Source organism: Cetorhinus maximus, chromosome 3 (genome assembly GCF_964194155.1).
Source record: "Cetorhinus maximus chromosome 3, sCetMax3.hap1.1, whole genome shotgun sequence".
NCBI lineage: Eukaryota > Metazoa > Chordata > Chondrichthyes > Lamniformes > Cetorhinidae > Cetorhinus > Cetorhinus maximus.
This window is the reverse complement of record NC_135881.1, coordinates 143987597-144011343: the sequence shown is the minus strand read 5'-3', so window position 1 is coordinate 144011343 and position 23747 is coordinate 143987597. Positions and strand designations below refer to the sequence as shown.

General features: G+C 45.6%; 1 protein-coding gene across 1 annotated transcript in view; it reads right to left on the bottom strand.

Annotated features, from left to right (window-relative positions):
- Positions 1 to 23747, bottom strand: part of dnah5 (dynein, axonemal, heavy chain 5) — a 531647-nt gene that overhangs the window by 248859 nt on the left and 259041 nt on the right. The window contains exons 41-44 of the mRNA XM_078539077.1: positions 22490 to 22643; positions 12690 to 12836; positions 7708 to 7949; positions 5805 to 5981 (exon numbers count right to left, since the gene is read on the bottom strand). Coding sequence (XP_078395203.1) covers positions 5805 to 5981; positions 7708 to 7949; positions 12690 to 12836; positions 22490 to 22643 — 720 coding nt within the window. The remainder of the gene's footprint in view (positions 1 to 5804; positions 5982 to 7707; positions 7950 to 12689; positions 12837 to 22489; positions 22644 to 23747) is intronic.

The window sequence follows — 23747 nt, the reverse complement described above, 5'->3', positions numbered from 1 at the left end:
AATTGGTCTTTGGAATATGGCTGCTGACTTTTTACAAACTGAAATGCTACCACAGAGTTACTGAACCAGCTCAGTATCCCTGCTGGTTGACTGATTAGAGAACTGAGCAAAAGCTATCAAATATAAGCTCTTGGCCGCAGAGCTGTCCATCAGAGATGACAAGGTTTCATTGATCCTGTTCTCTCATAGGTCTGACCCACATCTTCACCATGGCCACAGCTGGCAAGCAAAACTATTAGTTCGGGATGTCAGTTATCTAAGATGCTTAGGAATTAAATGGCTGGCTTGGTTTTTTGGTCTGTGTCAAATACATAAAATTACTTATACAAAAGTAAAATACTGTGGATTATGAAAATCTGAAATCAAATCAGAAAATGTAGGTCAGGTAGCATATATAGCAAGAGAAACAGAATTAAAATCTCAGGTCAATGACCTTTCATCAGAACTGGAAAATGTTAGGGGTGTAACAGGTTTAAACCAAGGAAGGAGATAGGGAATGGGACAGGGGAGGAAAAGAACAAAAGGGAAGGCCTGTGGTAATGTGGAAGACAGGAATTATTAAATGACAAAAGAGATGATGACGTAAGGCAAAAGGGGATGGTAATAGATGGTGAACAAAGAAAAGTTGTGTCCAGAGAAGGTGTTAAAGGGAAAAGCAGAATCATTACCAACGCCTGCCATCCAATCAAACAAAAAAAACAAAAACAAAAATGGGGTCAGTGATTATGATCTGAAATTGTTAAACTCATTGTTGAGCCTGGAAGGCTGTAACGTGCCTAATCAAAAGATGAGGTATTGTTCCTCAAGCTTACATTGAGCTTCATTGGAACAGTGTTGTAGTCCGAAGACAGAGATCAGAGTGGAAGGGAAGTGGGAAATTAAAATGACAGGAGACCGGCATGCTTATGAAATGAACTTTCTGCTAAATGATCACCCTATCTATGTTTTGTTGCTCCGATGTGGAGGAGATCACATCAGGAGCAGCAAATACAGTATACTTAATTGAAACAATGACAAGTAAATTGCTGGTTTACCTGGAAGGAGTAACAGAGCCTTGGATCATCAGAAGGGAGGAGGTAAAAGGTCAGGTATTGCATTTCATGTGTTTCCACAGAAAGGTGTCATGGGGGGCACTGTGATGGGGGTAATTGAGGAATGGGCAAGGGTGTTGCGAAGGCATGTTTACATCAATCATTAAAGTATGCTGGATGACTTACAATGGCCGTTTTGCGGTGATAACGATTGTGAAACTGTCAATGCTCACTCTCATTACTCCTCTTAAACTGAGAGCAACTTCTGGAATCCACATATATATATAGGATTATAGATAAACTTAAATTTAAAAACTAAAATTAAAGCCAGATGTAACTGAATTTGAACTTTTTTCTGGCCTGAATTTTCCAGTTGGCTGCTGGGGGGGGGGGGGTCCGCGCCACCATTTTACGCGGGCAGGCCAATTAAGGCCCGCCCAGTGTACTTCTTGTCTCCCAAGGACAGCAGGAGCAAGCGGGCAGCAGCAGGCGTGCACAGACCACCAGGTCCAATGATGACCCGACAGCCTGTTTAAATGAAGGCCTGGCAGACTTTTCTAGGCTGCTCGCAATGGCAAGTGCAAAGCCACAGCAGAGGGCTTCTAGTGAGCAGGCCAATGCGGAGGGTAGGCCAGCGGAGCAGGCCAGGCAGGAGGGTGGAGCAGGGGGGCACTGTGCACCTCATTTTTCGGATGACTGCCTTGCTGCCCTCCTCGAGGAGGTGGCAGCATGGCAGGAGGTGCTGGTCCCCCAGGATGGGAGAAGGAGGCCCCCCCCACATGACGAAATGTGCCTGGGAGGTGGTGGTGGAGGTGGTGAGCTCCCGCGATGTGGTGCGGCGCACCTGGATCCAGAGTTGCAAGCATTTCAACGACTTGTTGCACTCTGGCAGAGTGAGTACCATGTTGGCATTGGGCATTTAATTCAGCAGGTAGGCAGGTAGGCTTTTCCCCCCAGGTGCCCACCCACCCCCCAAGTCTGAGTGTAATGACTGCATGAGTCATTAACGGCATTTGTCCTTTGCCGGGTGGGCCAGCAGATACTGCCTATGCTGAGGTCAGCCTGAGAGGGTGGTGAGGAGATGTGTTTTTCCCCTGCAGCATGTGTCACACTGAGTCTCACATGAATGGTTTGGGGGCAACCTGGAGGAGCTGCACCTAGGTGCAGACTCAGAACTCCAGGACATGTCCTAGTCAGGGTGATGAGATGGTGGGAGGGTAGCTTCAAGGTGGCGTGGCAACAAACCATCTGCACTCCACATGCTTGTGCCTCCTTGCTATGGAAGGATATACCGTGTGGTGTCTGATGTGATGTAGGCAGCATGTGGCTAAGGAGCAGGTTGGGGGGGTGGGGGGGGGGGGGGGCGGGGGAACAGCCTAGCATCTTTGTGTGAGTGTTCGGCAGCGGCAGGGTGAGGAGGCACTGGAGCCCTGATATGTCCCACTCTGGTTGGGGTTGGCCGTGTGTGAACAGAGTCCATGTGCAATTTGCACATCAATGCTCTTCTCTCATTTTCAGGAGAAGAATGCTCATAACGCGGCAGAGCATGCTCATAACGCGGCAGAGCATGCTCATAACGCGGCCAGGCACAGATCGCCATTCTAAGCCGTTTCGAGCAGGAGGCCATGGATCTGGAGAGGCATCATGCACCCAGGTCCACTGGTGTCGGTGAGGCTGGGGTGCCACAGCCAGGTATTTATGCCCAACAGTGAGGTCAGCATGGTCCTCCCAACAGCCATAGCACTGCTGAATGCACCTCGGTGGGAATTCGAACAATGGCTAGTGTCCTGCAGCACAGCGGTGAGGACACTTCACAGTCACTAGAGGAGCTGGAAGAGACAGACAGTGCTCATGGCGCCAGCAGTTGGAGGACTGCAGGGGACCAGGTACATGCTCAGTCGGTGCCTTATGTGCCTCTGGAGTTGTCCGCGATGCAGCAGGTGCAGGGAATACAGCCAGGTATGCGGGAGCATCTGGGGGAGGTACATGAGGCTATATTTGGCTTGGTCTCCATGGTGGAGGAGTCAACGCAGACGCTTGCCAAAACAATGAGCCACATGTCCGAACGCCATGTGTCCTCCATGGAAAGAATGGTGGATCTCATGGACAGCCTACTCCAGGAGACCCGTCAGGGCTTCCCGGGGATGCGCTCTGACCAGAAAACTCTCACATTGGTATTGACCTCAGTTGGCCAGTGCCAGTATGGGAGATGGTGTGGGCATCAAGTTTCCCAGCTCGGTGCCCATCCATCCATGGTGAGCAGAGAGGTCCGAACCAACCCACATCGGTGCAGCAGCTGCCTGGCGTCTCTGCGGTCACCTCTCAGGGCGCTCCGGGTGAGGGCGGCAGCTCCTCTGCCCCTCTCCCAGTGACCATATCATCCGGTGAGGCTGCGACGACTGGGGAGATGCCAGCTGTGGAACTGGCAGCTCCCTTCCAGGCAGGACCAGCACAGGCTCCACGGGCCAGAGGACAACTGCTGAGGTCATCGAGGCCAACAGGATAGCAGAGTCAGCAAGCTGGCTCAGATGCCACTCCTCGCGATGGGGCAACACCAAGACGAAACACCCGGAAACGAAAGCATAAGGCACCTTAGGCACACCCCGGGTTTTTCACTGGTGCTTTTGTGTTGGCCCGAGATGAGGTCCTTATGATTTTATTTGATTTGTAACACTATTGTCTTTTTTTTTGTAATAAGCTGCTTTGTTTGACACATTAAATTCAGATATGTCACCATGGCTGAGGGTGCCTCTTTTCTTCTGCATGTGTATGGTTTCCAAAACTGTAATGAGTGCTTTGTTGGACATTCAGCTTTATTAACAATGCCCTTAGTGACTGTTCCTAACCTGGCAGATTTTGCACTTTGGTGTCGAGTGTTGAGCTGACGGCCCAGGCTTGCCCTGGTGGACTGTATGTGGTGTGCTAGCTGAAGGTTCATTGGATTAAAGCCTCCCTGGTGCCCCTGCCTCCCTGGAGTATGCCTGTGTCAGCATCTATTCTCTCAGCATTTCCCCTTGCATGCTCATCCTTGGACTCACTGCGGGACTCACGGTGTGCAGCCGCAGACATCTCATCAACGTCTTCATCGTCCACTGCATCCCTCCTTTCCAGTGCAAGATTGTGGAGTGCGCAGCATGCAACCACTATCACCGACACACGATCTAGGGGGTATTGGACTGTGCCCTGAGCGATCCAGGCATCGGAAGTGCATCTTGAGAAGACCAATGGCTCTCTCCACCACAGCCCTTGTGGAGGCATGGCTCCTATTGTACCACAGCTCAGCTTCTGTTTTTGGGTGGCGGAGAGGCATCATGAGCCACCTTCTGAGGGGATAGCCCTTGTCACCTAGCAGCCATCCATCCAGCCAGGCTGCGGCACTGAAGAGCCCTGACACTGGGAATGCCTGAGGATGTAGGCGTCATGGGAGCTGCCTAGGTACCTTGCACAGACTTGTAGAATCTGCATCCTGTGATCACACACTATCTGCCCGTTCATGGAGTGGAAGCCCTTCATGTTGACAAAGGCACCGGGCTCACCTGCTGGCGCCTTGATGGCCACATGTGTTCAGTCTATAGCACCCTGGACGCGGGGGAAGCCAGCAATCGCTGCGAAGCCTCTGGCTCACTGTGTCTGGCTTGCCTAGTCACAGCGGAAGTGGATGAAGGTCAATGCACGCCTGAACAGAGCGTCTGGAACATGCTTGACACAAGTGTGGACAGCTGGTTGGGAGACACCGCAAAGATCACCCACCTAGCCCTGGAAGGAGCCAGAGGCATAGAAGTTGTGGGCAACTGTGACCTTCAGAGCCACTGGCATGGGGTGTCCACCCACATAATTATGGGAGATCTCAGGCCCAATCATCTGACATATAGTTGACTGTCTCCCTTGAGAGACGGAGCCTCCTTCGGCACTGCGCCTCAGACATATTGAGGTAGCTGCTTTGCCGCCTGTATACCCTGGCAGCAGGATAGTGGCGTCCTCTGCGGCCCCTTCTGCCTTAGGGACTACCTCTTGGCCCTGTGCCCCTTGTGCCTCCGCCTGTCCTCCCAAAAGTGGCTCCCCTGGAGGCTGAATGTGCACTCCTGGCCTCCTCCTCCCCCTTCTGGCCATCCCTTCCTCCTCAGTGGAGCTGCCTCCAGTAGACAGTTCAGCTCCCATTCCCAGGCTAAAGGAAGGCTTCCCGGAACCTGCAGGCCCAGAAAAGATTCCTCACTGCAGTGTGCTGACCTGAAGGTTAAGAGTCCAGAAAAAGCAGCTGGTATGCGTTTTGAAGTACTACAGGTCACACAGGCAAGTTTGAAAAACTTTCAAAAATAAATACTTGACTGTGCACATTCACGACCCCAGTGAGCCCTCTTATCCCGCCCGTGGGTGAGGTTAATACAAATGTGTCCTACCCGCCTGCCCATTGAGCCCATGCGCTAACCCAAAAATTGCACGGGCGCAGAAAAATTGGTGTCGAATGAACACTCAAGGGCCTTAAGTGGCCCGTTAATTAATGGCGGGCGCGTATTGGATATCATCGCGCGTGCACCCAGTGAAATATCATGATGGCGCGTGGTGACATCGGGACATTCGCCCGACGTCACCGCGTGTCATTTTACGTGCGGACGTGCGGGGCCTGCCCCCACATGACAACGGGAAAATTCTGCCCTATGTATTGTACAATTATCTCATTAACAATTAAAATGAAGATTGTTGTTCAAAAGAAGTTTTATAGAATCTTACTGGACAAGTATATCATTATGATGTAGTCTGAATTCATTTACTCACCTTTGGGGGAATAAGGCCATCAAGCATGTTAATGCACTGTGTGATAATAAAAGCTTCCAACATTTCCATCTTATATTCCAGCGACTGGATACTAAAACGATACAGTTCAGCAAAGGATTCTGAAAATAACTTCCATAGAATCTCAGCTGCCTGTTGTGACCGTTTCTTCAGCCAACCCTAAGTCAAACCAATCAAAGATTAATATTTCCATAATTTACTGGGCATGCAATTTAGATTTTTATATATAAACATATGGACTTTAACTATGAGAAAGACAAAACATGTCACAATTCACCATAGTTGATATCTTATGAATACAGACTTTACCATGAGATATATTAGGTGAAATTTCTAACTTCAGCAGAGGGATAAAATGTCCAGTACCTGATCAGTCACCCCAATTGGGCAGGATGTATAACCACTGCCTGATCTATTGGCCTAGATTTTTGGGGTGTCATGGAGACTCAGCGAACCTTTAAAAATGGCGGGTGGGACTTGGATCTGGAAGTCCTTCCCTGATTCCCAACAGATCCCATTTTCACCGGTAGGACAAATGGGATGGAGCATAACTCATGTAGGAAGGAAACCTGAGCTCAGCTGGAACATTTGAACTTAGTACTGAGTTCAAACAGACCCCATGTTTTTTGCTTTAGCAAGGGTTTTACCCTGCAGTGTGGGAATTTTTAGAGCAGTCATCAATGCTCATGAGGGGTGGATAAGGTGTAGAACTGTCAAACTGTGAAGTTATTTAATTCCCCAGCCCTTTAAAAATTACGAAGGCTGCCTGTAGCAGTATGGGTTGAAAAAAAGTTCCTGAAGTTACAATAGCTGTTTGCTGACATTACCCAAATGGCTATCTAAAGTCATTATTAATGCTTAGCTTCTTTCCACAAACTTACATTATCTCAACAGATAATCTTTAAATCACAGTGAGATTAACAGCTCAAAGACTTTATGAAAGGATTAGCTGTCTTTGATGTGGAGTTATGAATACAAGTCTGTTTTTATAACGAATTGAGTACTTAAGGAGATTTAAATATTTTGAATGGGCTTTCATAAATGGGGTGTTTTTAGTACGATAGTAAAGGCTGTAAGAGATAGTTAGACCTTTATTTTATTTCATTTCTACATGGGTCCTGAGGTCTACCCATGGTGAATATTGGGTGAGTTGGCATGGAGGGTGCAAGGACAAAGGGTGGCGGGTGGGTTGGCATGGATGCTATAAGTGACCAAAGGGGATGGGTGTGGGTGCATGTGTTGGCATGAAGGGTATGAGAGGCTATTGGGGGTGCATGGGGAGATGAGTTGGCATAATTTGGCATGGGGAATGGATATGGGATTGATGGGGGTGTGAAGGGTGAGGGCTAGAGGGCCTAATATTTAACAAAACAACTGGGGTGAGGTGGACCTTTTAGACAGTTAGCCTCGGCCCAACTCCATCCTGCAACCCCGCCCCCCCCCCACCCCCACCCCCCCAACGCCCTCGGAACGAAGGTCCCGCCATTGGGTTGAGTTTCTCCCAAGGTGGGTGCAACATACTGGGAGATTTCTGACTCACGCTACCCAACTGGGAGTGAAAATCCACCCCATTATCTCCTGTTTTACACTCCTGCCACAGTTCAAAGTTCCAGTGAATGATTTCTGTGAAATATCACTTAATTTGTTTGCAGATAAGGCATTGATTTCAAATTTCAATGCTAGCTGTGTTCAAACCCCATGCAGGGGATCTCCCAATAGGTTGCTGTAATTTCAACAGAAAATCCATGGAAAACCTGAAGAAAGGGTAACAGCTGTGGAAATTCAACATCACATGTTATAATAAAAACAGTTTAAATTAAATAAAGGATTGATGAAGTTTTAATCCCTGTCCCGGAAATTAAAAATTTAGATATGATTTAAATACCTCAAGGATGGGGCTGAAGCTCAAGACTGACGAACTCATGAAGACCATGCCATTTCGAGAAACAGTTGCAGGTGACGCATTGTCTATGTTGTGTGGCTCAAACACAATTTTACAGTTTGGAGCCATGGGAATGCGATCACCATTTGCCAGAGTAAGCGTTCTGTTATCATCAAGCACTGAGTTTAAATTTTCAATCCAGATGGCATCAACAGGACCATCCAATACAATCCAGATGTGTTCTCCTGCATAACAAACAGTGTTCATTAACACACAAAAATAAGACACTATTGTCTTATTTAAGTTCACTCAGCAACGATGAAGCGACAGCAAAAATGTCCAAGCCAGAACGGTGGATTGCATGGAGGGGAATTTAGAAGGGTTGGTGTCCCCACTGTTGCCCTTCTCCATCTAGCTGGCGAAGGTTGCAGTTTTTGGGAGTTCTGCCAAAGAAGATTTGGCAACTTGCTCTAGTGTATCCTATTGATAGTACACACTGCAGACACTAATCAGCAAACTGTAAACTGGATGTTTAAGATAGTTGTTGCTGATAGAGACAGAAAATGCTGGACATACTCAGCAGATCTGGCAGCATCAGAACCATTCTGATGAAAGGTTATTGACCTGAAACATTAACTTCTATTTCCTTCCCCAAAAAAGCTGCCAGATCAGCTGAGTGTTTCCAGGATTTTCTTTTTTTAATTTCAGATTTTCAGCATCCACAGTATTTTGCTTTGTGTTGCAAACTGAAGTATACCATAGATACTTCCTTGGATTCAGTTGTCCATTTGGCCCCATAAACAGACGCAACTGCCTTATATCTACTTGCATGATAGTGTTAACACAAGAGTGCTACAACAGCACCTCTTTGCGACTTGAACAAAATATTCATGTCTTTATTGCATATGCACTTACTAAATCTCTTGGATAAAGGATCAATGAAAATTTAAAGTTAAGCAAGACCTGATACAAATAAATAACCTTCATTATTTTGTAGTAATATGAACATTTCATACACCAGTTAAGATTGGGTTCCCTCAATTCAGAAAGCACAAATTATCTTTGTGTTATAATGCAAACTACATAAATGTTGCATTTTTCTGCATCAATGGACTGTCAAGCTTGAGAGTAACCAGGTAAATTTTATCCATTCTCTCGTCTCAGTCTTTACTGTTGACTGTCTCACAGCATTCTGTTCCTAATAAAACTTTGGTCTGTAACTCTGTTTTTACCTCATACTGTACACAGATAGAAATTGAAATCAAGGACTTTTAAACACAACGAGTTAAAACTTTGTCTTCAGCCATTTTCAGGCATGGGGGTCACAATTTGTGATCTGCTGGTGTCCAAACCCATTGAGGCAGGCAGCAGGCAAACTTTGCGCTGCCTCCTCATTTCCATGACCGCTGTGTGCAAGTAGATTCCCACTTCTGCAGCTCCATTCCTCTCTGCAGTGCCATATTGTGCAAAGGAGACCATAACTATTCTGGAGATCCTTGCTGATGCATCCCCAGATCTGTCCAGGAATCCAAGCTGCACCTTCAGCAACCCAACGGCTTGCTCAATGATTGCCCTTGTCTCTTCTTGTGTCTCTCCTCTGCATCAGTGGTAGGGTTCCTCACAAGGGTCATGGGTCAGGGCCTCAAAGGGTAGCCCTTGTCTCCAGTGAACTACCTGCTCACTGTGTGGAGGTGAGAAAACCTTTCTAAGGTGTGACTGTCACAGAATGAAGGAATCACGGCGGCTTCCAGGGTGTCTTGCATAATCATGCAGGAAAACCTTCTGTTGCTCACATATCAGCTGAGCATTCAGGGATTGGAATCCCTTCCGATGGATAAATACTCCAGGTTGATAGAGGGTGCCTTGATTACCACATGTGTGCAGTCACTGTTGTATCTGTGGGAATCCAACTACTGCAGCAAATGCCAGAGTCCTCCACGTCTGACTGTCCACATCAGTGTCAAAGTGGCCCCTAAGTGATGCCCTTGGCAAACATGGCATTGGATACCTGGGAGATACACCTGTGGGCAGCAGATTGTGAAATCCCGCAGATGTCACCAGCAGATCCTTGGAAGGAGTCAGAGGTGAAGAAATTCTGGGTTGCAGTGGCATTGATGGCCACTGGCAATGCATGCTCAACTAGTCTTCTTGGAAGGAGGTCTTGTTCCTCGAGGCTGCAGATGTGAGCAACAATCTGTCATGAAGCCTGGCAGCAAGGAAGTTCAGATCAAGGTGAGTAAAGTACAGGGTAGGTTAAATGATTTCCAAAAAGTTGGAAATTATCTGCGAAGCAGTGAAATCATACTCTCAGAACAAGGGCTGGGAGCACAAGCCTTCACATATACAGGCCAGCAGCTATGCTGTTTTACTATTTAAAGGCTTTGTAAGCTACCGGTTTCATTGATTATTGAATCACCTCTATGCCTTCACCGTGTTGAAGCTTGTGATTAATAATGATGTTACTAATGATTTCTCCTGTTTTAATGGATTTTCAATTCCTTAGTATAAATAAAATTTGGTAGGATCTTTGTCAAATCTTTAAAAAGTACAAAGACTTAGGGAGAAAAATAAAGCGTTTGTTTTTTTAATGGGGAAAGTCCTATGAAAATAATATGTAAAATCATGCAGTTGATTGCTTCTGACAATATCTCACTCTGTATTCTTATAAAGATTACAAAGAGGTTAATGCTTTCCTCTGATAGCTGTTTGTTTAATTCATTGCACAACAACTTTTCTTTTGCTGAAGCAAATTATGAATTGGCAAATTAACCCATTGGGCTCTTAAATAGAGCATCAATCCATTCTCTGCTTTTTAATCCATTACCTAAGGTCCATGGTTTTCCAGATTGCATAGGTGTTGAGGGTGAGATCCAGCAGTTTTAAGAATTTAAGAGCTTATATGCAGACATTAACAGCAGGAGTTTCATTTTAGAGGCAGGTAGTGGGAATTGGAAAATTTCCTGCCAAGGGAGAAAGTGCCTCGAGCAGCGCAATGTTCATTCTGGGGTGGGGGGGGCAGGTGGAGTCGGGCCCAGATGCAGAACGCAACCACAAGAGCTTTCGAGTGCCAAGGCAGGCTGGTTAAAAGGTCAGCCTCAGTTCTCTGGGACTTTATCTCAGTTGTATTGTAAATAACTAAGCCCTCTAGCCATCACCCCTCATACTCCATCAGCCCCCACCCACTCCCTAGGCCCCATCCATGCCAACTTATGCCAACCCATGCCCCTCCACCCAACCCCACTGGCCCCTCATACCCTCCATGCCAGCCCATGCCCCCACCCAACCCCTCATACCTTCCGATCCAGACTATAGTTCACGACTGCTCTGAGTGGCTGTGAACTATGAGTCTACGAGAAGCTGGCCTGACTTCATGAAAATTACAAGGGGCTAGGAGATGCCTATCCCCCAATGGAAATGGCCAGGTCAGGAGTGCAGACCTGCACCTTTCTCCCGCACTAGCAAAATTAGGGGCTCTGTCAATGGGAACAGGAATCCCGGAATTGGATCCCGTCTGCTATTTTAAAGGTCCGCGGAGTCTCCCTGAAAATCCGGCCCAAATATCACAGCACATTGATGATTTGAGCTTAAGATTTTGCCTTTCAAAGGACTGGACTTAATGCATTTAGGATCACTTGTTATTTTCTGTATCCAATTTAAAATCATCATATACAACTACAAAGACTGACCATCATTTGCTTCTGAAATTTGGACTGATAAGGTAAATTGATGGGTTTCTGCTTCAGGCATTAAATAAGGGAAAATTCAGGCATACTGGGTCCACAGTGGTAACTGTATCAATTGAAGTTAAGTACATACAGGTGGAGGGCATTGATTGGACGGTTACTTGAGCACATATAAAGAGACACTGGCATAAGAGTTGAGTGGAGTCAGGAGATAGTACCTTTAGTGTTTCACTCTGTGAATAAATCTATACCAAGTAAAGATTGACTTTGGATTCTTCCTTCATCAATCAGATATAACAATTAATTGGGTAGAATGGGGGGTACGGAAGTTACATGATTGTTTGGATTTTTCCACAGTTCTGGTTTTGGGGTATATCCATTTCTCTCAGGGTAGAATGGGCCAAGGAGGATACCAGAGAGGTGTACAAGTGAGTAGGTGATATAGGAAATGGGTCGCACCTTCCTCCCAGGATCAACAGAGTAATTTAGTTCTCAAATGTTCCTTGTAAACTACTACCCAAATTCAGTTGTATTAAATCTCACTTATGCTGAAGTAAAAATTATAATTGTTACCAACATGGAATCAGCTTTAAACTATAAGCCAGACAGTCCAAAGGGATGATAAATCTAGTACATATATCAGGTATCATAGACATGTCTAGACACTAGGACTGCATTGGTCTTTTCCAGTCCTGCACATTCTTAAGTTCCACCCTGCCTTACAGTGAACAGGATAAGAGCCATCTATGGTACTTTCATACCATCATGAAGAAAAATGGTAGCTCAAAATGCTGAAAGCCAAGGCAGTCATTCACACACAGGCTCAAAGAATCGAGTCTATGATGGTCAGGGCACAGCCAAAATGAACAGAATATGTTATCAGAATGGATGAAGATAGATTTCTAAATTCAACTATTTATGTTCAGCCAAAGAAAACATTTTAAAGACACCAGAAAGTAGGGAAATGCTGCACAGCTGTTCAATTAGGGGTCAAAACATCTGACAATGTTGTATTGATGAATTAGAAAAAAGACACAAACTAAGAAACTATAGCAAGAGCAACAAACTAGAATGTTAAAAGAGTGAGAGGCCTTCACACCTGAAGTAAGCAGCAGCATCAACTGTCTCATATTGGCTTTTGGCATTAAAGAAAGAAGCACTTTTAGAAGATAAGCACCCATATCTCTAGCTATCTTCAGAGAAAATAAAACTATAATTATAGAGAAATGTAATTCTATACACCTTGGCACCATTAATGGTGTTCTGGATCTTATTATTATCTTATTATGGTTGTTTCCTTACCCTTCTTTGCTCTGAGAGTTTTTCTCCACAGAGTTGAAAAAATACCATCTGTCCAGTCATTTGTAGCTACATCTAGTCGGCCAAACATCTGAGGTGCTGTAATGGCTTTTGGATTCATTCTCATCTCACGGTGTGGTTGGCCACAGTCTGTAAAATGAAGAGATAATGAGATAATGGAAATAATATTACACATCCATATACTGTTTTGCAATTTGTTCTTTATATATGTACTTTAATTTGGGGGTAGATCTAACAAATTGACTCTCCAGGCACAGAGCTTCATGTAACAAAAGTACATATTCAGAATTCATGCACGGTGTCCTGCTGCTCGTCTTGTCTTCCACCCATTAATTTTAATGGATGGAAAATCATAAGGGGCTTACCCTCCCCTGTGCATGAATTCCACATATGCACTTCACTAAACTTTTAAACGATACAAGTAAAATCTCACATACTATTGTCACAATCTGAAATGAATTGCAATTAAAATAATAATGGGCTGTAGAGTTTGTTTGATTCCTCCTGATTCTATAGCTGGCTCATCAAAGAATATTTCCATCACATGAAGCAGCAAAACATACTGTTTGATAAAGATACAATGATACAGTTTTCTATTCCCTTCTTCTTCGGCTTCCTATCCCCTTGTAATGCATTCTTCCAGCCGAAACATATACTCTCTCGCTTGCTCACTTTCAGAATCTCGCTATCAATATCCCGTATTCCCATCCTCTTAGGGAAAAACATAGGAGAAATAGAAAATCTATGACACGGGAGGCCATTTAGACCATCACTTCTTTGCTGGCAAAAAACAGCTAATCACACTTCCCAGCTCTTGGTCTGCAGTCCTTACATTATAGCATTTCAAGTGCATATACAAGTATTTTTTAAAATATCATGCACACTTCTGCCTCTACCACATTTCAGACGTTGGCTGGGAAGCCAAATAGTTCAAATCTATACACCCTGCTTATTGACTTTTCTGAAAAAAAAGTCCTTTGTATCTAGGCTCCTCATAATTTTATACACATCAATTAAATCTACTGTCAGACTCCTCTTTTCCAAAGACCCCTCTACAATTTTCCCTCATAGCTACACTTATCTGAATTTTTATATACGTTCTCCTAATCCAGCGGCGGGCAAACCTTTGAGCCGGAGGGCCACATCTGTGTATGAAAATTATATGGGGGGGCGGGCGCCATAAATGGTCAATGAACAATTATAATGGAGATAAATTTTGGCAAAAATAAACATGAATCCTTTGTTATGATAATTATACTGTTATGAATGTGAGATTTTATAAGACAGTTATATTTTAAGCTGTCCCTTTATCTTAAGGTAAAATGGAGTATTGAAGAGAGGCCTGGGTGGCCTGGTTATCATGGGGACCGGAGTCTCTGCTCTATTGAGGTGCACATGCCAGGTTCAACACCTGAACGCAAAGGGAGAGGCAGGTGCCTCTCAGACTCACTGGACAGAATCGTCCCACATTTACACTAAGTGCGCTAGTGGGCGAGTAAAACCACGCTCTACCCATCAACCACAATGGCGCCTTTTCACGCTGTATCGTCCCAAACCCGCTGCATTAATTATGCATTCGGGGAAACACATCGTTTCCATGGCGGGTAGGCTCTCATTCGCCTGCCATGCCATCACCTCGTTGCTTCATCCCACCAGATGCTATATTTAAAGTCCAGCCGTGTGCACACCTCTCAGTGCTTCCAGCCCATGTCTGCTGAAAGAAGCCATGTCCCTGAAAGGCAAAAAGACTGCAGCCCCCAGGTTCAATGACGCATCCCTCGAGTGCCTGTTGGATGTAGTGGAGGCTCGCCATGATGTCCTGTACCCCCGCTCTGGCCATAGAATGGGGAGCAACCGCACGAATCCAGCTTGATAGGTGGTGGCAGCGGTGGTCAGCATCAATGCCCTGTAAAAGAGGACAGCCGCCCAGTGCCAGAAGAGGATGAAGGGTAAGTCAATCTTCTCATCACTCTCAACTTACACACTCACAAAACCATACACATCCATAAGGCCCTCACTCAGTGCCAGTTCAAGGGACATCACCATTCACTCTCTCACACACACCTTCATTGTCCTCATCCCGTTCATGGGACCACTCACCACCCACACATGCCAGGTATACTTATCATCTGGCCTGGCAGGCATCCTGCTTACACCCTCTCCATTTCTATCCATGCAGGACAAGCTGGCACACAAGAGGGAAAGATCGCTTGCCGGTGGAAGAATGCCTGAAACCAAGGACCTCATGGACTTTGAAAACAGAGCCATCCAGCTGGCCAGCAAGGATCTGGACCGTTCCTGTGCTGACGGTGAGTTAGGTGCTGTTCTACCAAGTGAGGATCCAGCAGTGCAATATCCATCAGATAACCATGCTGTGTGCGAAGTGTCCTGTTTCACAGGCCACTGCCATGCACTAATTATCTCCCCTTGCTTTCACAGACACATCTGCCAAACATCCGACAGAGTCCATGACCCAGGGCCTCCAATCAAGCCCCGAAGAAACCTCTGAAAAGGAACCTGAAGGCACTATCCTTGAAGTCCCATCACAGCGCTCACCCACACCCTCCACCAGCACCAGTGGGACCTAGCTTTAGAGTAGCCTTAGGATCACAATCTGGTGAGCACATCACAATTTCTGATCCACAACAGGTGGAGGCATAAACTTCCCAGGTGCCTGCACTCGGGGGGGACTGCTGGAGGCCAGAAATTTGCTGAGTCTGAGTCAGATGATGAGCCTCTGGACTCAGTCATGTCACAGTTGCTGGAGCTGCAAAGACAAGTTTGGGAACATCAGGAAGGGATGTCCGCTGCAGTCCTCAGATAGCAAGGCACAATGGAGGAGTCCATCTGTCTTCACTCTGAGGTGATAGTGCCAGCATGCCTCGATCTCAGTCCAGCTACCCCTTCTCCTCAAGGAGTCAGCCAGTGTCCCTTGGGGCACGCATAAAGAGGAGGATCAGCAGGTGCACACCCCAGAGCCATAAACCCAGGTGACTCTGGGACTGTACAGCCCATCCGAATCCTCTCTTCCTGTGACCCCAGCACAGCTCCACAGCTCAAGGAGGGTGCCACTGCCACACAGCAGATCCCCAAAAGCAGGCTGGGGTCCTCCGGGTCTCAGCCCTCCAGTGGACACCCGTCAAGATCATCACAGACAGGGCGTAGCAGTCAGCAGGCTGCCCCCACCCCCGCATTTTATATGGTGTTGTGAAACACGTCTGCATGGTTGGGTGGATGATCCAGCCGGGGGGGGCGGGGGGGGGGGGCAGGGAGTGCGTCCAGCGGGCAACCCTTATGCAGATGTATTACAATGGGGTTCCCAATGTCCAACGGCGGGAAACGCGGCCCGCCATCGATGGGCTCAGGGGACAATGGCAAACTGATATTGCGACGTCGTGAAACCGAGTTTTGGCCTTCTTGCCATACCGTCCGTTGATGCCACTTAGGATGCCCGATGCCAATGGGCACGGATGATTCTGCCCATTGTTTCAGCCTTGGAACAAAAAGTGAGAGCGTCCTGGAGAGAGAGAGAGATAGAGTGAAAAAGAAAACAAGAGAGAGAGCAGTTTTCACTGTTGACTAGCAGACAGAATTCAGGTAGGTAGACATTCTCTAGTCAAAGAGATGGAACCCGTGGAAATTTAAGGATTCTGGTAGATATGTCCTAGCAGGACTGGGGAAAGGAATCATTGGAGTGAGCTGTGCCACTGGAGGCTCAGGATTTCTTGGAAGACTGAAGAAAAGGACCTTTGAAGGTCACTGGACGTGACCACTCAGTGAAATGGGGAGAAATGAGCTTATTGGAAGCTGTGGTAACTTTGGACTGGGTCCTTTAGAGACTGTAATCCTGCAGAGAGATTGCTGTAATGTACAAATGTGACATGGAGTTATCAGTCATGTTGAGAAACTGTTAAGAGATATCTTTTCTATAATATAGCATATTAGTTACCTACTAAGTAATGTTTAGTCAGAGTTACTTTTAGTTAGTTTGCTACAGTAAAAGTCTTAAAACTTAAAACCTTGTTGTGTGATTTCTTTAAGTCGGTCACTGGGAATTCAAATATCTTCTTAAAAATTATCGATCCCTACAGGAATCGTAACAATATGGTCATAATGATGCACAACAAAAAATAATGAAACCAAATGTATCCTCTTTTTCATGCCCTCTTGGCTTAATGTGAACAATGCAGTTGGTCACCTCTTTTTATATCTTTTGAATGTCATCAAAGTCCAGTGTCACTCTTTTTTTCACTTCACAGATACTGCCTGATCTACTGAGGTCAGGTATCTGCAGTATTTTGCCTTTGTTTTGCCAATATAAATGTTGTTTTACTGTAATTTACAATTTGGTGTTGCAAAACCAACCAAGGGGAAAAAAGGGGAAAGAGAAAGAAAATGTGGAGAGACCAAAAGGCATCTCAGAAGCAGCACTTTATGGAAACTACAATGATCTGTATTCTCTCTCTACCTCTTGCTCCTGGAGCTGGGATTTAATAACCTCGCAGCACATTTTTAAAAAAGGTGCGACCAAGTGCATTAGTAATCTTTTCCACACCTGTTAGGGAACACATTCCAAATTTTCAATTTTCACAAAACCCTAACCTAATCCACAAACTTTCCACTTTCTATGACATTCATCATCCTCCTAAAAATTTAAACCTTAGCTGCACCTCAACTCTTATTTTTGGAAGTACATAAACAACGAATCACTGAGATGCCCATCTCAAAATGTTAAACTAGGGTTGCTTGTGGAGACCCTCAGTCATACATATTTTGGGACCTTTGGCCTTGAAGTACATCAGCTGAAGCTCACTGGGAACAGCATTTTGTTTTCACAGCTGCCAGTGCCGATTGGCTAGGTGGAAGCAGTTGCGCTGGTGCTGCAGCTGCAGGTGGGTTTAGAAGCTCCCGCGGGCCGAATATGTTCACAAATGCCCTAATTCCTCTTTCATTGCAGTCACCTTAGCAGATGACACAAAGATTGGCTGGGTGGTTAACAGTGAGGTTGAGTGTCTTGGGCTACAGGAAGATATAGATGGGATTGTCAAATGGGCAGATAAGTGGCAGATGGAATTTAACCCTGAAAAGTGTGAGGTGATACACTTTGGAAGGAGTAATTTGATAAGGAAGTATTCAATGAATGGCATGACACTGGGAAGTTCTGAGGAACAAAGGGATCTTGGATCTCTGAAGGGCATGTTAGTGGGGTGGTGAATAAGGCATATGGGACACTTGCCTTTACCAATAGAGGCATAGATTACAAAAGTATGGAGGTCATATTGGAATTGTATAGAACCTTGGTGAGGCCACAGCTGGAGTACTGTGTGCAGTTCTGGTCGCCACATTATAGGAAGGATGTGATTACACTGGAGGGGGTGCAGAGGAGATTCACCAGGATGTTGCCTGGGAGGAAACATTTAAGTATGAAGAGAGGTTGGATAGGCTTGGGTTATTTTCAGAGCAGAGAAGACTGAGGGGCAACGTGATCGAGATGTACAAGATTATGAGGGGCATGGACAAAGTGGATAGGGAGCAGCTGTCCCCCTTAGTTGAAGGGTCAGTCACAAGGGGACATAAGTTCAAGGTGAGGGGCAGGAGGCTTAGGGGGGATGTGAGGAAAACCTTTTTTACCCAGAGGGTGGTGACGGTCTGGAATACGCTGCCTGGGAGGGTGGTGGAGGCGGGTTGCCTCACATCCTTTAAAAAGTCCCTGGTGAGCACTTGGCACGTCATAACATTCAAGGCTATGGGCCAAGTGCTGGTAAATGGGATTAGGTAGGTCAGGTGTTTCTCACGTGTCGGTGCAGACTCAATGGGCAGAAGGGCCTCTTCTGCACTGTGTGATTCTGTGATTCTTTGGTCCTCAGAGACATGAGGAGTGGAAGCCCAAAGAACCAGATATGGGTTCTGGAGTGTTACCCAGTCACTAGTGCTTGCAAGCAGATTCAAAAGAATTGTTTCTAATGCATTTCATTGTCATAGAAATGGAATTTTAAAGCTTAATAGATCTTTTGGATGCTTCATCACCTCAGATTATATGAACAATTGAATCAAAAATGTTAGAGGAAGGCCCTGACATTTACTGCGACAGAGCTTTGGAGAAATGGGGAGCAGTTATGTTTGATAAACGTAGAAGTCCGGATTCCCTTGGGCGCTGTGGAGTTTGCAATGAAGTCAGCCTAATTGACAGGCTCAGCTGCCTGTCGAGTGGCGAACACTCCAGGAAAGGCCACAGTTGAGCATCAAGCATGTTTTATGGTAGTTGAGGGTAGAGATCAGAGTGTGGATTGTTGTAGAACATAGTTGGTGTGGGGGGGGTGGGGGCAGGGAAAATTGCAGGGCTCCTTAAAAGATTTCAACGATGGGCTTGCTTCCCAAGAGCAGGTTGGTTGCCTTCCCTCATTCCAGCTCCGTTAAAACCAGAAGTGGATTGGTGTTGAAAGGGTTGGGTTCCTGTTTCAGATTGTTAACATTCCACCCATCTCACATCCACCTGCTTTTGAGGATTAAGACTGCCCCCAAAGCCTGTGAGGTTTTGATCATTGATGGGGGAAGAGTGTGTGCAAATTGGATTATCTTATAGAACTTGTGGTAGGTCAGAACAGTATCTTAAAACTGTACCATTAACAAGTTGTTATACTGCAACACAGTAATAATTTAAGCAATGACATGTACATATAAAGCTTTTTGATAATAGCTTTGTTAAAGTAGCTTATTTATATTAGGATGCTTTTACTGTCTTTTGTAAAAGTGAATTATGTTTGATCTGTTATTGTCAATTAACTTTTTTTTAAAACAGAGTGAATAGTGACATAATCGCCAGGCCATTGAGTGAGAATAAAATAAATGCCGTATTTCTCACACTGTACCTAAAGGGTTCCTTAGCAACGCCTTCCACTGAGGTGCTAAGTGCCAATTAAATGGCAGAGAATTGTATATGGAACAGCCCCAGAGTTAGGACCCCTCTACAGTCCCACTCGATCATACTAAATTAAATTACTCATTCCGGATAAAGCATATTATAACCTGTTTTTTTGAGAACACATCACATCATCCGTGGCCAGGAAGTCCTGGCCCAGGATTCGAACCCCGAACCTGTAGCTCAGAGGTGGAGGCACTATCCCTGCACCACAGGCGGACAAAACACACGAATTTGGGGAAATTTTGATCATAAACAGGAAATTGAGAGGATTATGTTCACTATTTCCTGGTGTGCACGCTTGGTGAATGAGGATCCAATGGGAGCACATACTTGGAAAATCGTCCCTTCTATTCCAAAATTTACCGCATCAATGAAATGCACAAGCTTAAAAAAACTTGTTTGAATTAATCAAATATAATTGAGATGGATCCCTATGGAATTTTGTTCATCTTATGTCCTTGATGTTCTCCAGTTCTTGGTTGAAATTTTGTCACCCTGACGTGGGTCCCAAAGGTGGAACTGAAAGTGGGTGGCAACTCCGCTCGTGGTGGGAATAGCCGGCTGACTGTGATTACACGGCAGCTGTCTAATAAATGAGGTGGAGGTGCGTGGTCTGGGCAATTATATAGCAGGTGTGGGCAGTAAGCCACAAACCTGGCATCAGCTGACAGGGACATGTTAAGCAGTAGACGGGCATACCTCCATTGCCTACAAGCCAACAGCACTTGTTTTTCAAAGTCTGCTACAGAACCCCAGGATCACCATTTTCACCTCCAGCATCAGGCAGCACATGGCTCAGAACAGACAATGCGTGGCTCTGTGGTTCTGCAATGCCTTCCTGCAGGTTCTCTTCCAGGCTGCCCTGGAAAGTCAAGAAATGCTCTTTCCCACCAACAGCATCACGAGAGCCTACCGCCTGACTAAGGAAGCCTGAATGGAGATTGCAGCGGAGGTTAGCAGTCATGGGATCAAGCCTCCTGCCTGACCAAGGAAACCTGAATGATGATTGCAGCAGAGGTTGGCAATCATGGGATCCACAGGTACATGTCCAATGCAGGAAGAGAGTCAACGACCTTCTCTGCAATGCCAGGGTAAGTACTACTCCGTCATTAGATCATTATGAATCACATGAGGGCAGCATGTAATTAGTGTGGGAGGAAGCAGGCAGGCGGGCAACGGAACCTCACTTTTAGCAATCCATTGGTCTTCTCAACCGTCACCCTTGTGAAACCGAGATTCATTGTAGCTGGAGTTTGAGGGATTCTGACCAGTGTCATCAGCCAGGTCTTGAGGGGATAACCCCCGCTGCCCAGAATCCATCCTTGCAGGCTTGTGCAGGCTCAAAGAGCTGTGGCATCTGGGAGTGACAAATAATGTATATATCATGAGATATATCATGCACACACCTGGAGAGTACAACTCCTGTGGTCACAGGCCTATTGTACATTAATGGGGTGGAACACTTTTCTGTTGATAAACATTGCAGGTTGGTCCCAGGGAGACCTGATCGCCACATGCATTATCATGCGTTATATGTGTCTTACGCTCTAGTTGATAAACTCCTGCACTTACAGGAAACCCGCAATGGACCCCAAGCCAAGCCCACAGATCTTTCAGCCTGGCTCTCTGGGTCTGTTCTGAAGCGCACAAACTCCCAGGCCTCTTAAGCAGGGCATTCATCACCTCTTCGATGCAGCGATGTGTGGCTGCCTGTGAGATACCACACATGGCTCCTATGGAGGACTGTGGAAGGAGCTACTGGCATAGAAGCTTAATGCTGCAGTAACTTGTAAAGCCACCAGCACTGGGTTCGCTCACAGTCCAATGAGACGCAGGTCATCCCGAAGGAGAGCACGCAGGATTGTGACTGCCTCTCTAGATATTCAAATGTCATTGACACTGCCTCTCCAACACCTGCAGGCAGTTGAGGCAGGAGTGGTAGTCTCTGGGATGCACCATAGCTCTGCACCTGTCAGGCCCCTTTTGTTGTCTCCCTCCTGGCCACACTCCGTATCTGGTCCTGCCACAGACGATGTTCTTTTTTGGCCTTCAGGCGGCTCTTTGATTATTTCCAGTTCCATCCTTCCTCTGCATCGTCCCTCCTCCACCCAAGACCACAGGAAAACTGGGTGTACAAGCCCTATTTTGCCTGCAGAGGATCACAAGAGGATAGAACCTTGGCAAAGGTGTGTCCTCCAATACTGACCTGGTCTTCAAGAAACAACTTGCACCTGTGGCTGAATAACACTCACCATTGTCTTGCACAAGCTCACCCTGGTCTTGGCAGAGCTCTCCCTCTCTTGCTTTCAGTGACCCTTGACCTCCCCTCAGTCACATTCAACCTTCCCTTGGTGACCCTCAGCCTTCCCTTGGTTGTACTCAACCTCCCCTCAGTGACCCTTGACCACCCCTCAATGACCCTCCCACCTCCCCTACAATATTCTCAGGCGCCTCTCCCCTCTTCCAAAAAAATCTCCAAGTGGTGACAGGCAGCTCCAACTTACTCACCTTCCACCTCGTACATACATGAATTGCATGCAAAACCATTAAAATTACCTTCCCACCACATACTGTTAGCATTGCCACCCTGCTTCCTCCCCACCACCAGCATAATTTGATGATTCTATCCCAACGTCGGGGACTTGACATTGCACTTCCCACGTTCCCTCAGTCCCAATTAAATTCTGCCCCTTATCTCAAATTTGCACCTGGAACAATTCAGGATTCAAATCTTATCCTCTGGTTCAAAATTGTCACCACAGGATTCCCAATATCTTCAACGCTCCATTTAAAACAATTCTTATGCAAAGATAAGAGTGACTCAAAGACTTCTTTAATTTTTGATCCATTTCCTCCTCACCTGTCATGGCTTTCATCAATGTGTGAATACAGGTGGTTTTACCAGCTCCACTGGGTCCCAAAGTCATCATACCATGCCTAACTCTTTGTGTCTCAAACAGCTGAATAACTTTGAGTTTCCAAGGGGGATGACTAACAAGTCCTGCTTCTTCAACCTAAATAAAATAAAATATGTTCTCAGAATATTGTAGATTTACAAGAGTAGTTAAAGTACTATTTGCACATTTATTCCCCTGGTCAGCAATTCAGCAGTTAAGGGATCATGGTCATTTTAAATTTATACTTCAGCAAAGGTCCATAATGTGGAGTTAACATAAAACTGCAGCCATACATACTAATAAATACACATAACATATATGCAATAAAAGTAAAACCCATGACTAAGACAAGGGTCAATATTGTGAAGTTGCCATGCACCAAAATTTTCAACTTCACGTCATTTGACATCCACATAGCCTTTCTCTCTGTTCTCTCTCATTCCAACCACTACAATTCTATCAGCTGTAACCTTCATTGTGTTATTTAAAAGATAGCACCTTCTCTCAACATCAGTCCTAGCCACCACTGCTAGTGTTAGATCTCCTCTCTCTTTATCTGTCACTGCTGGACAATCTCCAAATTTAAAGGTGCAGCGGAGGTTTTGAATAAAGTTATCAATCTATAAAGTTGTCGGTTAATTGCTTCTTCATAAATAAAAGCAAAATTGCATTTATGTAGTACTTTTCATGACTACCAGATGTCTCAAAATGCTTTATAGCCAATTAAGTACATTTGAAGTTGTGTTGTTGTAATGTAGAAAACACAGTAGCCAATTTGTACACAGGAAGCTCCTACAAACAGCAATGTGATAATAACCAAATAATCTGTTTTGTAATACTGATTGAGTTTTAATATTAGGCAGAATACTAGGGATACCTCCCCTCATATTCTTCAAAATAGTGCCAAAGATTCTTTTACATCCACCTGGAAGCACAGACAGGGCCTCAGTTTAACATCTCATCTGAAAGATAGCAGTCCAACAGTACAGCACTCCCTCAGTACACTGGAACATCAGCCTTGATTTTTGTGCTCAAGTCCTACAATTGGATTTACAGAATCTTGTAACTCAGAGGCAAGAGAGCTACCAACTGAGCCATGGCTGATACAGGCTGAGGAAGACATAAGCCAGAGAGAAATCTGAAGGAACATATGAGCAACTTGCACAACAACTTGAATTTTTATAATGCTATTAATAGAAAGAATGCCCAAACACCCTTAAC